The 14,419-nt window shown below is 32.1% G+C and overlaps 1 protein-coding gene across 1 annotated transcript; it reads left to right on the forward strand.

Annotated features, from left to right (window-relative positions):
- The first annotated feature begins 6,353 nt into the window (after positions 1–6,353).
- LOC106438586 (vesicle-associated protein 1-3-like) lies at positions 6,354–8,063 on the forward strand. Its single transcript, XM_013879800.3, has 7 exons — positions 6,354–6,505; positions 6,633–6,788; positions 6,886–7,001; positions 7,082–7,228; positions 7,317–7,358; positions 7,445–7,522; positions 7,624–8,063. The coding sequence occupies exons 1-7, from the start codon at positions 6,454–6,456 to the stop codon at positions 7,741–7,743; spliced, it is 711 nt and encodes a 236-aa protein (XP_013735254.2). The 5' UTR covers positions 6,354–6,453; the 3' UTR covers positions 7,744–8,063.
- The last annotated feature ends 6,356 nt before the right edge of the window (positions 8,064–14,419 follow it).

The following is a 14,419-nucleotide window of genomic DNA, read 5'->3' on the forward strand; positions in this document are numbered from 1 at the left end:
GAGGTTGGTACAGAATGGCAAAGGAGAGCATTGCTTCAAGCCCGTGATGAAATCCAGGAGAAGGATAAAGTGATTGAGCAATTACAGAAGACCATTTCTGAAATGAAAAGTCACTTGGAGAAGAAGAAGACAGGGAAGGGCGGGGGCGGGAATGACGAAAATGAAGAAGATGACATTGTTAGGAAGTTTGAAGAATTGTATGCTTAGTTTAAGTGTGGTGTTGAAGAATTAGTTTTCCTAGTATTTCTAGTTTTCCTAGTTTTCATTAAGTTCTACAAGTTCTCCTAGTTGTCCTAGTTTTCATTAAGTTATCCTACTTTTCTTAGTTTTCCTTAAGAGGCACATTCAAAAAATAATCATAACTTCCATGATAACAAGATTGCAACATCCATGATAACAAGAACAAGTTCCATCCAACATACCTAATAAGTCAATAGGTTTCCAACATCCACACAACAACAAAATAATGGGTCCAACTTCCCACAAAATACATAACCGAGTTTACAAAATACATAACCGAGTTCTTCACTCCCTGCTTCCTTGCCCTTCATCCATAGCTTTCTTCATAAACGCCTCAAACGGAACCACCATCCTTTCCTCAAACTTGTCCATTGTCTTCTTAACTCTCTTTAGCTGAGTGCCAAACATTTTCACTTGTTTGATCAACTCCTCCATCATCTTCTTCTGGCTTGCGCCTCCTTCCTCTCCACCTTCTTCGTCATCCTGATCTTCGTCGACAGCCTCTTGTGCATTTGGATCACGCGCAGCAACGTCTACATCATACATCTCTTCAAAAAAGACTGAATGTCCTTCCGCAAGACGCTTTATCCAACTGTCAACAGAAATATCATCGACATCAACGTCGTCCTCCTCTTCAGTCATCTCTTCCAAAAGAGCTACTTCTTCTTCTGTCTTGGTAGGAAGGATGCTGTGGATATCCCGTGACTGATACCAAAAAATTAAAACCAAAAAATAATCTTATGTTAGTATAATGCTACAACATTTTCAAAGTTTGTAGGGGAAGAAACATACCGTTATTTTGTCCAGTTTGTCCAGTTCCCGATTCAATTTTGAAAGTGAAAACCCTTTCATCCCTGCTGATTTAAAGACTGATCTGCACATCCTAGGACAGTCTACATCGACGTCTTCAACCTCTTTTCTGAACTTCAATCCCAACTTGGGAATTGCCTCAAAAGCAAGCAACTACATACCAATCATGTACAAACACTTAACACAATAAAATTAACAAATGATAAGGTGATTATCTTCAATTGCTTACCTCCAGTGGCAGACAGAAACCTGGAAGTGGCCATAAAGTCTTCTCTCTAACCCGGCCTCCAAAATGATCTATGGTGTGCGATATCTCCTTAACCATGTAATCAAACGAGTACCTCCCCCATGGAAAGTTTTCGCAGAACTCGAGATCGTCCACAGCTCTTTGGAAGAATTCCAAAACATCTCTGGCGCCTTTTCCTACTTTCGTTTGCGCACAGATAACACTTCCTAAAAAGAACAAAACCATCATCTTCAGCCGGTCTCTGTGTTCTCCCATAGCCAACAGCTTCGCTTTGACATCCTCAAGCCTTATTGATTCTCCCTTCTTGAAATGGCGCTTCACGAACTTTCTATCACCAAACTCCTTATACCCAAGTGGATAGTTGCGGCAGCTAAGACCTGAGATCAAAGCGTGTTCTCTCAGGCCATAGCGGATGGGAACACCATTCACAATGAACCACACTTCCTTCCTCTTCGAGCTATCCACTGTCCGCAATAGCAACATCCACATTCCTTGGACCATGTGGTTTGAGTCTTTCTCCAGGTGGAACACGTGACAGAATTGTGGATGCTTCTCAAACCACTTCCTCTCAGTATCACTCATCGGCGGTTCCAGATTGTCAAATGTAACCATAACGTCTTTGACGAAACATTTGGTCGCTAGCTTTATTTGTTTCTTGTACTCCGACTCATAGAAGTACATCCTCAACGGTTTGATTGCCTCGGTTGCCTCTAATTCCTGCAAGTAACATTGTGTTCTACATCAGTTATGCAAGTACTAAAACATAGTTCTCCTAAGTTATCCGAGCCTTTCCTAGTATATCTAGTTAAACCCTATTCAAGTTCCACACTTATTACCTCTTCTCCTTGCCCGAGAACCCCTTCACCATCACCATCAACATTTCCTAATTCCGCTTCCAATGGGGGTTCTCCTTGTTCTTGATTTTCATTTTCATTTTGACCTCTGTTCTCTTCGGGAGTCCCGTTCTCTTCTTCTCCGGTGTCTTCCTCCTCTTGGATTTTTTCTTCATCTTTGTTCTCTACTTCTTCATCGCTATTTCCTTCTTCCTCTTCATCTTTGTCTCCATTTTCGTCTTTCTCTTCTTGAGATTCATCGCTATTTCCTTCTTCCTCTTCATCTTTGTCTCCATTTTCGTCTTTCTCTTCTTGAGATTCATCGCTATTTTCTTCTTCCTCTTCATCTTCGTCTCCATTTTCTTCTTCCCTTTCTTTCTCCTTCTCCGATTCTTCTTTCTCTTTCTCCCGATCTTCTACATCCTTAGCCGGTTCTTCTACTTCATTCTCCTCCGCAACTCCCACGGTTCCAACAAAATCAACCGCCGGTGATTCCTCATCCGTCGTTTTTCTCTTCTTGGAACTCTTCTTCGGTTTGTTCTTCTTCGAGTTCTTCGAGGTCCCGCTCTTTTGCGGAGGAGGAGCCGTTGGAGGAGGCCTATCCTTTCTCTTACCCAGCCTAGTTTCAACCATGATTCACACGTTTTCGGTGAATAATCGAAGGGAAATCGAAGGAATCGAAGGGGAGTGGGATGTTCTAGGGTTACGTTTTCGAATTTGGGGGAAACCGTTGAGAGAGAGGGGATCCCGAGAGAGAGGGGAAATGGAAATAAAGGGGAGACTTGGTTTAAATCGAAATTGAGTGGTTATTTGGATTCGGGTTCGAGATGGTTAAAATCGAGATTGGATCGGAGGGTTTAAGTTGGATTGGGAACGGTTAAGTCTAATTTATGATCTTTGGTTCGTATTTCAATTCGATTCGGTTTTCTCTCCGGTTAAACTTGGTAAAACCCGTAAATAGTTTACCTTCCTTAGGGTTAACTGTAAATTCCAGCAATTTGCCATTTTATATTTTTTCCTTTTTGTTTCATGTCCTTCAAAGATTGACCGATAAGGAGGGTGGGCATTGGAGGTGATGTCCCACTGACGGTGACTAAAAACAACCAATCATAGAAGAACAGGATGTATGATGGGTAGGTGATAGACATAGAAGAAGAAGATAAAGTGAAAAGTGAATAGTTCACATAGTTGACAAACTTGTCTTAAAAGCAAAAGCAAAGTCTATATATAATAATTATTATTATTATTATAATAATTATTATATATAGAGATATCATATAGTCTTTCAATTTTTTTTTTAAATGATGTTTTGATTTTACAGAATTTTAGATGATTTTAAAAACATTCTGAATCACTTCTGAAATGATAGATTTGGATTGAAGATATTTTAACTAATAAATTTCACTAAAACATGTCTACAAGTTCGATTTGCAAAGTAAATATGATGTGAGTAATAGTTTCAATGTTATGGTTTGGCTCTTTTTTATGCAGATGATCTAAATTTGAAGACAAATTCTTTTCAAGAGGGATGGGATTATGTATTCCTGATCGAACCGAATGATAATACAAACATGGTCAAGTCCAAATTGTCAACTGATGACAAACCAAATGACAATACAAATGTGGTTAAGTCCAAATGGTCAGGTAAAGAAAAATTAGAGAATGCTACAACTATGGTCAAATCCAGATGGTCAAGTGAAGAACGTGGGAATAAGCTTGAACCAGATGGAGAGATTGAAGATGAAGGTGTCTTAACTATTCAAGAAGGTCCAATGACTTGTGCAAGATCAAAGAAGCTCATGAAAGCTGTTAGTGGAATGTTTTGGTCAGTTTGGGAACAAAAAGAAAGCCATGGTCAAAAGTCTGATCATCCATGAAACCTTGACCATAGTTACCTTAACCATCGTTCAAGCAAGTCTTGGTCGAAGGTCAAGCTGATCAACATTTAGGCAAGTAATTTTGTGTGTTCTTTTTCCATGTCTTTGGTTTGTCTCACTTTATTTTCCAAAGATAGGTTCTTAATGAGACCACAAATGACTTCTTCTACCACCTAGTTGTTGATCCATAGTCGTAAGCTTATTTTATGTTTTATTTTGAATTTTAAAACTTAGTTTCTTATAACGTGGGAGCCTTTGGTCTTTTACTTTTGTCATTCCAAAGACCTTATGCATGTACAAGGTTCTTGCTTTATTTCCTGCTCGAAACTCTCTTGTTCATCATCATATTTTCAATCTAACTTGTTTTCTCTTTGGAGTTATCTTGTTCTGGTGTGAAATATCCAGAGAATTAAAGGCTATTTGCTTGGTGTGTTATATCCAAATCTAAAAGTATCAAGAGGTCCAACCATCCCTCTTGTGTCACCATTCCTTTCCACATGCCTTGAAAGCTTGAGTCTTTGATTCGCTTTGCAAAGATTAACCATCTACATCCAGAGATCTATCCTACAAAGTTCATATTACGGTGGATAGGGTTGGGCCTCTTATCCATTAATTTTGATTTGATTCGTTATTCATTCGATTCGTTTGAAAAATCTGGACATCCGTAAGTCTTCGAAGCAAAAAAATATTAAAAATCAACATCTGTTCAAAATGAAACAAATCACAAATACTAAAAGTTTTAGAGTCGGATATCCAATCCGCTCCAGACTTTTATACAAATAAATGTATACATGTACAATTAAATATAGAAATTTAAATTTATAATTTTATATAACTACTATTTTAACATATAACTTTATTAGTTTTATTTTACAATTGCTTATAGAAGTATTAAATTAAGAAAGGAATTAATTTTATCTAAAATTTTATGTTTTATAAGAACATTTAATTATTTTTTAAAAAATTGTGAAACATATAGTTTTACTAATATTTATTTTATATTATGTTAAAGATATTTTTTGAAGACAAACTTGTATTTTTTTTATTTTTTTATATTGAACAAAGTGAATGAGATATCCATTATATTCGTAAATATCTGTAAATTTTGGATATCTTGAAAACTGGATATCTGTATTTTCCAAGGTAAAGTAATTAAAAAAAAAATTGGATATCTGTAAAATATGAAGCAAATTTTAAATACCGAAAATTATGGTAGTATTCTATCCGTACCCACTCTTAGGATGGATAGGATATGGTTGTTTTGGTCATCGTCAAACATACATTGATGTGGAAGAAGAGCATTTTTTAAAAAGGTTAATGTAACGGTTGTTTACGCATACCTGGCAAACAAAGTAAATCAGTGACCCTTTCATAGATTCTATTGTATGAGGTGAAGTACAATCCGAGGGGTGGGAATAAGGCAGCTGACAGAATAGCAAAGAAATTTTTTACTTTCGTGTCCAATGTTCTTAAATTTATTTTTGTAGTGCCAAAGTGGTTGAATTATCATGTTGAGTCAGATCAATATCGGTCCTTGAACAAAGCAGAAGAAGTTCGTGTTTGCGGCCGTTTATTTTATGAGTTAATATCAGCCACATTTTCTAAATGTTATCTTTAGTCTAGTGGTAGAATTCTTGTGTTCATACGTCCATCAGTGCATTGGTTCGAAGACTAGTAGCCACTTTTTTCTTTTTGTTTCTAGCAATCTATGTTTCGAGCAATCTATCTTATTAAAGTAGAAGTACATAAAGGTTTTGTTTGGCAACTTTGATAGTAGTAAAAAAAAACTAATATTGTTTAGAAACATGAATAGATTTATTATTTAATGCTTAAATCTTTTAGTTTACACTAATGGGCTTTTAAATCTCTTATATCTTTGACCTGTTTTTGTGGTGGTCCATCAATGATAATCAAATAATGCTCTTTGACATACATACAAAACGTTTTATTTTGTATCAAACCAAATCATAGAAACCAAAACTGAAATATTTCTTAACAGTAATATTTTTTAACAGTATTATTCTATGGACCTCTTGTTACACAATAGAATGAAAAAATACATAGTTTAAACATATAAACAGAAGTAGTCAAACTAGAACCGTTAACTTTTAGTTTTTTTAAGTTTGTATATACTATGAAATATGTACTTGCGCAATCGTACCGATCAAGATCTAAGTTAATATTGTAGGATTGGTTCTGAGTTCGATAAGAATTTGTCTGATGAACGAGTTGGTCAATGAAAGTTGAGGATTAGTTAAAAAAAAAAAGTAAATCGGTGACCGTCAAAGCTATTTGGCATTAATTACTTCTAAAAGAAAAAAAAAAGGGGGGGGGGGGGGGGGGGGGGGGGGGCATTTACCATTTTTGGCTACAAATTATATTTTGGTCAGATCAAATTGAGAGTGGTCAGATCAAATTGAGAGAAGAATAAGAAGAAGAAAGAATCATGACGACGGGAGATCTGGTGAATATCCATCCTACAGAGCTTAAGTTCCCTTGTAAGTTTTTTATTTTTATTTTTAATAATTGAATCAAACAAATGTTTCGACGATGATTGGAAAAATTCGAATTTTGATTGGATTGGTCCCTGTTGTTGAAATTGAAATTGAAATTGACATTTGAAAGTTGAGTTGAAGAAGCAAAGCTCGTGCTCGTTGCAAATTAGCAACAAGACTAGTACTCAAGTTGTCGCATTTAAGGTTAAGACAACGAATCCTCGCAAATACTGTGTCCGACCAAACACCGGTGTTGTCTTGCCCGGTGATTCCTGCAATGTTACAGGTTATCAATTGAATTGTGTTTTTCTTTTTCTTTTTTTTTTAAAAATATATCTATTATACTGATCAATTGAACTATGTGTGTTTGTTCCTTACTTTAGTGACGATGCAAGCCCAGAAAGAGGCACCTCTCGATATGCAATGCAAAGACAAGTTCCTTGTTCAGTCTGTTATCGTCTCTGACGCTACTACTTCCAAAGATGTCCTCGCTGAAATGGTTTTGTTTTGCTTCTCTTTTCATGTTTACCATTTACACTCTCCTCTCTTTAGTTAGTCTTCATTACATTGGTTGTGCAGTTCAACAAGGAGCCTGGTAGAGTGATTGAGGATTTCAAATTGAGGGTTGTTTACATCCCTGCTAATCCCCCTTCACCTGTCCCTGAAGGCTCTGAAGAAGGCAACTCTCCAAGGACCGACTTTCCTGCCTCTCAATTTGATGACCACGTGAGCTACTACGAGCTTGTTGGAGAGAGAGAGAGAGAGAGATTTTAGTGAATGAAGCTAATATGCATCCTCTCTTTTCTTGTTTCAGGTGTCCAGAACGCTAGAAGAAACAAATGAGAAATCCTCCGAGGTACAATAATGTCACACAAGTCTTTTCTTCTAATCTAGACTACACAATGCTTCTATTTCATTATCATATCATTGTGTTTTTCTCAGGCGTGGTCCATGATTCACAAATTGACGGAGGAGAAGGCTTGTGCTGTCCAGCAAAGTCAGAAGCTCCGACAGGAACTGGTAAGTGATTTACTTGTCCTTTTGTTTTATAAAGAAAGTAACACATATATTTATATATATATATATATATATATATATATATATATGGCTGTTGTATTCAGGAGATGCTGAGGAGAGAATCAAGCAATAAGCAGTCTGGTGGTGGTCATTCCTTGGTGTTGATGCTGTTGGTTGGTTTGCTAGGCTGTGTGATTGGATACATCTTGAACGTCCGGACATAATTAACTGAAATAGTACCTGTGTATGTGGGGGTTAGCTTCATCATCATCCTTTTCATTGTCATCATCACCAAATCTTGCAAAGCTTTTTTTTTACCAGACTTTCTTCTGTTTTTCTTTAAATGATGGTATACTTTTTTTTTTCCTAAGCTTGTAAAATCAGAGTAGATGTAGCGTGGTGATTTTGTGGCACTCAGTTTTGAGTCTCTAGTAGTAAAGCATGTAGGTGAGTAAGATCTATAGAGTCAGTCGTTGGCAAGGATTGGAATCATCATTGAAATCAGTTTGAATAATAAGAAAAACAAAAAATGTGTGATATCCCATTATCATCTTCACCGAAAGTTGCAACATCGAGATATATTCATCTCCCTGGTGATCAATGCGGCGACTCTCAGCCTAAAATCGGAAACAATATCCAAATGAAAGTCGGATTTGAGCTAAATAAGGACGAATCCAAGCGTTGATCACCATTTTTTTCAGCTAAATCCAAGAGTGAACAGAGGAAGCGGTGATGGGTGGATGAGTAGAAGCGGCTGCGACGAAGTTTCTCAAGATAATTCAATCTCGTAATTCATGAATGATGCAGCACGATTTTATATTCAATAATCTTGTCCTTTCGATGTACATTAAGTATATAATTAAATTGGTGTGGATACGTAAACAAATTTTATTAATCCAAATAATTCTTTTTTCTATTTTATATTGTATATAATTAAATATAAATAATATATACACAGATACATAGTATTTTTTTTAACAAAACATTAAATCACAGATAACAAAAAATTTATTGTGCGATGTTTAAAATTTTTTAAAATTTATAATTTTTAAAAATATTCAATGCACATTTTTAGATTTTAAATATTAAATTGTTAGTATTGGTTCAAACTTTTATAAAAAAAAATTGTTCAAAGCAAATTCCAAAATTAAAATATTTATGTATTTTCTATGGTATATAGTTTAATTTAAAAGATATATATATATATATATTTTTAATCTTGATGTTTATTAAATAACACTTCCTACTTATATGATTTTGTAATCATTTATTTCTTGTCATAAAAAAAAATTAAACCATGGATCATAAAAGTTTTAATGGGAATTAAAAAAATCTAAATATAATATATATAAGTAATAATCTAACTTTTTATTATATGGTTAATGTGAATTGTGTAATTTATTTTAATAATTTAAAGTAAACAAAAATGATAGAGTGTGCACTAATTTGTATTAAATCTTTATTATTTAAAATTATAAATTGATCATATACACTTTAACCACATTAAAAATTTTCATAGTTTTTATTTAAGGAAATAATTTAAAGTAAACAAAAATGATAGATGGTGCACTAATAATTAATTTATAGTCAGTTTAATAAAAAGCTTATTATATATTTAGATGAACCAACATATTTTTCTAATGATTCTAAGAATCATCATGGTGATGACCTAAAAAGTTGTAATGCTCTTCTTTTAACATATAGGGGATTTCACATCTGATTCTTTATTATAAGCTCTATTCTTGTTTGGAAAATATACTATACATATTAAGGAAATTCGAGGGGTTTAATTTTGTTGTGATTTATTAGAATTAATTTTTATGGAACTTTTTAACTAATTTATTATGTGAGAATACATATGGTGTTGATACGTCAACTTTTTTTTTTGTGAGAAATATTATTGTATTGACACTTCAACTTTTTTTGTGAGAAACATTGTGGTGACGACTCATCAACAAGGCTCTCTCAATGATTCTCAAATAATATATAGAAGATTTTAAGGAGAAAATAGGAATATAAATAGTAATTTCATAAATTTGAGAGCATACTATTCACAATCTTATTTTATTTTTGAACATTGTTATTTATAAACTGATCCTTAAATTTTATGTGTTTTGTTATTAATACAATTATAAGTTCATATAAATCATTGTATATTCCGATGGAATTAAAGTTTAGGGTTTAAAAACACGTGCAAAATAGGTTACACACGATTCGTTAAAGATCCACGAGCACTACAATAAGACATAAAAACTTTATATGGTATAACATATGCTAACTAATCGAATATTACAATATTTGTATACGGTAAATAAAAAATCAACTTACAAAGATGATTTCGGGAATTCTCATAGTATTTTCAAATCTATTTTACCAGTGATTTTGAAGCAGTTCAAACATCATAAACCTCGTTAAATCATTGTATAATGCATTTATCGTTGATATGCTTTTCTTTGGATTTGGTAACCTTAACTCCAAATCGTTAGAAATCCGTCAAGAATTTGTCAAGAACCTGTTGAGAATTTATATCTGATTCTGACAAATCGGGGTTTAGGGTCTTGTTTAACGAAAACAAATTCTTGATGGCTTCTTGATGGATGTGTATTTCATCAGAAAACTAAATTTTTACCCATAAAACAAAGCACCAATATTTTGGCAACCTCCTAAAGTGAATATTTCTTTACAGATTCCCGACAACATATCATTTGCTCGATAATCCGTTACGAATCTAAAAATTTACCCATAAAAAGAAAACTAAATTTTTCTATACATAATTTAGCCGATTTTTTTCTTCAATATTTCCATTTGATTTATTCTCTCAAAATACATTAAACTCCTCTTTATCCTCAAAATCATAATCGAAATCACATGTTAAGTTGTTTGCTTTAGGAATTAGAATATTTTGTTAGATTTTTTCAATGTTAAGTTAAATAAGTTGTTGGTTTTAAGAATTTGATTGTTAACTTTAGAAATTTAGATGTTTGTTTTACCGATTTAGATGTTAGTTTTATTTTTGAATGTTAATTTAGGGTTTGCATGTTAGTTTTACGATGTAGTTGTTAATTTTAGGATTTGTAGTTTAAAATTGTTTTTTTACGTTCGCGTAACATTAAAAATATTTTTCATACTGAAAACATATTTTTTAATTGTAAAGTTATTATATTATTTAAAAGTAATTCTAAACATTTATTATATATATTTACTAATTTATGAATGTTTTTACAAAAAAAAAATAATTTACAATTGATTTTTTATTATTTTATATTTTATATGTATTTTTATTATAAATAATCTTTACAATTTGTTTTTGTATTTTACATATCTTCAAACACTTTATTATTTAAAGATGATTTTATTTAATTTTATTAAAAATATTTGATTTATATATTCTTATTAAAAATATTAATTTACTGTTTATTATTTTATATAATTTTATAAATCATTTTATTTAGAGTTTAATTTATTTACGATTTATTGTTTTAATTTGTTAGGCAAATTAGTCTAACAAATTAAACAAAAAAAAATATAAATAAATTAAATTTTAAACAAAATGTTTTATAAAAATATTTATATCCTTATAAGGATATAAACTATAATTTTGTGTTATTTTTATATTTAAACTATTATTATATTTAATTATTTTTAAATAAATTTATTTATATTTTTGTATATTTTTATTAAAACTAATATTTTATTTAATTATGAAAATTGAAAACGTTTTTTTGGTTATTTTTGAAAATTTTGACAAGGTTGAAAAATCGCTGGAAATATTTTTGAGGAATTTTAGACAAAAAATATCGATGATAAACAATTGGTTGGAATCCGTCAAGAATTTTTGACAAAATAAACTCGAAATTTGTTTTCACTGGGAATTAGTTATTTTCTTGTATTTGCATTATCTAATAAACAATGCAACCATAAACAACAAATGAAATAAAGTTTTAATTGACAACTCTTCTAAAATCTTTTAGAAGAGTGAAACGTTAATGGTGGACGAAGCCCCCACCTCAATTGACAATAAAAAAAGTGGAAAAGAGGGAAGATAGCAGAGAGAAAAGTCCAAAGAGAGGAAATCATGAAGAGAAGAAGACAATGTAACCTACTTATTTGCCTCGATGAAGATAGAGGAGAAGATAGAGGTGGAATATATATAGAAGAGAGAAAGATTTGGGAGGAAACCCGATTGAGCATATATCAGATCTAGAATGGATTGGATTAGATAACTCGAGCTTATTTGGTTAATCTTTTTAGTTTAGGGAAGGTTATGAAAAATTACCTCTGATCTAATTTTTAATTTTTTTTATCTTATATACATTGTGCCCCCCGACTAACAATATATCTAGATCCATCCCTGATTAGGTCCATGAGATATATCATATTTTTTATTTTTCTTATTTAATTAATTATCTATAATATTTGTTGATATATTTAAAATTTGGGCTTATTTGCCAACTAGCCATATTTAGAAGAGAAATTAAGTGAGTGACATTGATTTTGACATAATATAGAAACTAACATTTACACCCTAATTCATCCGGTTATACCCTTCCTCTTTGCCATTATCCGGTAATAATGTGTTATGTGTGTCCACGTAGTCTTATTTCATTAGAAAAAAGGAATCATCCACGTTACACTTTTATTAGTCACATACACATACACCGAATGCTCTATTCCATATAACCGAAATAGTATAGATTATATAACATAATCTACAATCTGTAATACTAAACATATCCCAACCCCAAACCCTAGATACTAAACCTTATTCTAATCACACCTTAACCCCCTAAATACTAAATCATAAACTCTAATTAATAAATCCTAAACCCAAATATAAATAATAAATCTAAATTTTAAACCAAAATCCAAATAAAATAGAAAAAACTAAATAACATAATATATATTGAAGAATTATGAAATGTCTATAATTGCATTGAAGAAATTAATGTTAACCTCAAACATACCCCGTCACCTTCTAAATGCTAAACCCTAAACCCGAATTACTAAACCCTTACGTAAATATAAAACCTAAACTAAAACCTAAACCCTAAACCCAAATAGAATGAAACAAAATAAATAACATAGTACATATTGGTGAAAATATGAAATGTCTATGATTTTATGGAAGAGGTTAATATTGATCCCAACCATACCTCCTCACCTTCTAAATAATAAACCCTAAACCTTATACTCTAATCACTAAACGTTAACCCAAATATCAAAATCTAAACCTTAACCAGTGTTTAACCCCAATTTTCCATAAACTAAACTCAAATTTTAAAATGCCAGTAAAATACATTACCATTCTACATGAGTCATATAGAATAGAAATAGAGAAAATGTAGTTCCAATACTAAATCCTCAACTCTAATCAGTGAACCCTAAACTTTATCCCAACCCCACCCCATCCCCTAAAATACTAAACCCTAAACACTAATCAGCGAACCTAAACCCAAATATAAACCATAAATCCAAATATAAACCCTAAACCCAAATAGAATGGAACAACTATGAACCCAAATATCAAAATCTAAACCTTAACCAGTGTTTAACCCCAATTTTCCATAAACTAAATTCAAATTTTAAAATGCCAGTAAAATACATTACCATTCTACATGAGTCATATAGAATAGAAATAGAGAAAATGTAGTTCCAATACTAAATCCTCAACTCTAATCAGTGAACCCTAAACTTTATCCCAACCCTACCCCATCCCCTAAAATACTAAACCCTAAACTCTAATCAGCGAACCTAAACCCAAATATAAACCATAAATCCAAATATAAACCCTAAACCCAAATAGAATGGAACAAAATAAATAGAATAGTACATACTGGTGAAATTATGAAATATCTATGATTGCATGAAAGAAGTTAATAATGACTCCAACCATAACCCCTCACCTTCTAATTAGTAAACCCTAAACTATAATCACTAAACCCTAAACGCAAATATCAAAATATAAAAATGTATGCAATATTATGCAATATTAAATCATATTATATAATATTAAACTATACAATATAAATCATAGTACGGTTTTTACAGATTCAAAACATGTAATGATAGTTAGATATTAAGAAAATTACAAAATATATTTTTAAACAAAATAGAACACTCTTTATTAATCGTCAAATGGAATATAACATAATTAAATAGTATAGTAACAAAAAGGTAGAAAACAACAAGACACATCTGGGAAGAAGAACTGGCCGTTGTTACTTCATGTTGCCGTGTCTCCTCTTCCGTCAAACAAGACACCATCGATTTCACAATCAGAGAAACCTCCCCTTCAGCCACCCACCGAGAATGCAAAGATGTTATACTCTTGCAAAAATCAACTCTGATAATCGTGTCCGTCTCATTGCTCTCTCCCAAATCTGAGAATCAAACGATTTAATTTCTCGAAAAAGAAGAAAGGTAAAAATTACGGAGATGATGACGGAGCAAATACGGTGGCGGCGATGAAACAAACGATGATGATGATGGTTGTGCTGGTTGTACATGTAGAGATGATTGAAGCTATGTGACAGAGATTTATGTGTTCGTCGTATAAAAAAAACAGAAATTTGAGAGAGAGAGAGAGAGAGAGAGGAACACGAAGAAACAGGGAAGAAGAAGAAAAAATTATGTGTGGATGTGTGACTTTCTACTGGACACAAATTATTTTTAAAATATAATGATTATTAATTTTTTTTTCTGCAGGTTTTACCGGTTACAACAGAGGGCAATACGGCAATATTATATAAAAGACACATGATACAGTGAAAAAATAGGGTTTTTAGTTATAGATTGAATTATAATTTTTTTGGTGGTTATACAGCCCAATTTCCCTTAAAATTTTACATATCGTTGAAAGCCAGAAAAATATGTGGAAGTGTAATAAAACAATTTTCTCCA

The sequence above is a fragment of the Brassica napus genome, chromosome A3, assembly GCF_020379485.1.
Source record: "Brassica napus cultivar Da-Ae chromosome A3, Da-Ae, whole genome shotgun sequence".
NCBI lineage: Eukaryota > Viridiplantae > Streptophyta > Magnoliopsida > Brassicales > Brassicaceae > Brassica > Brassica napus.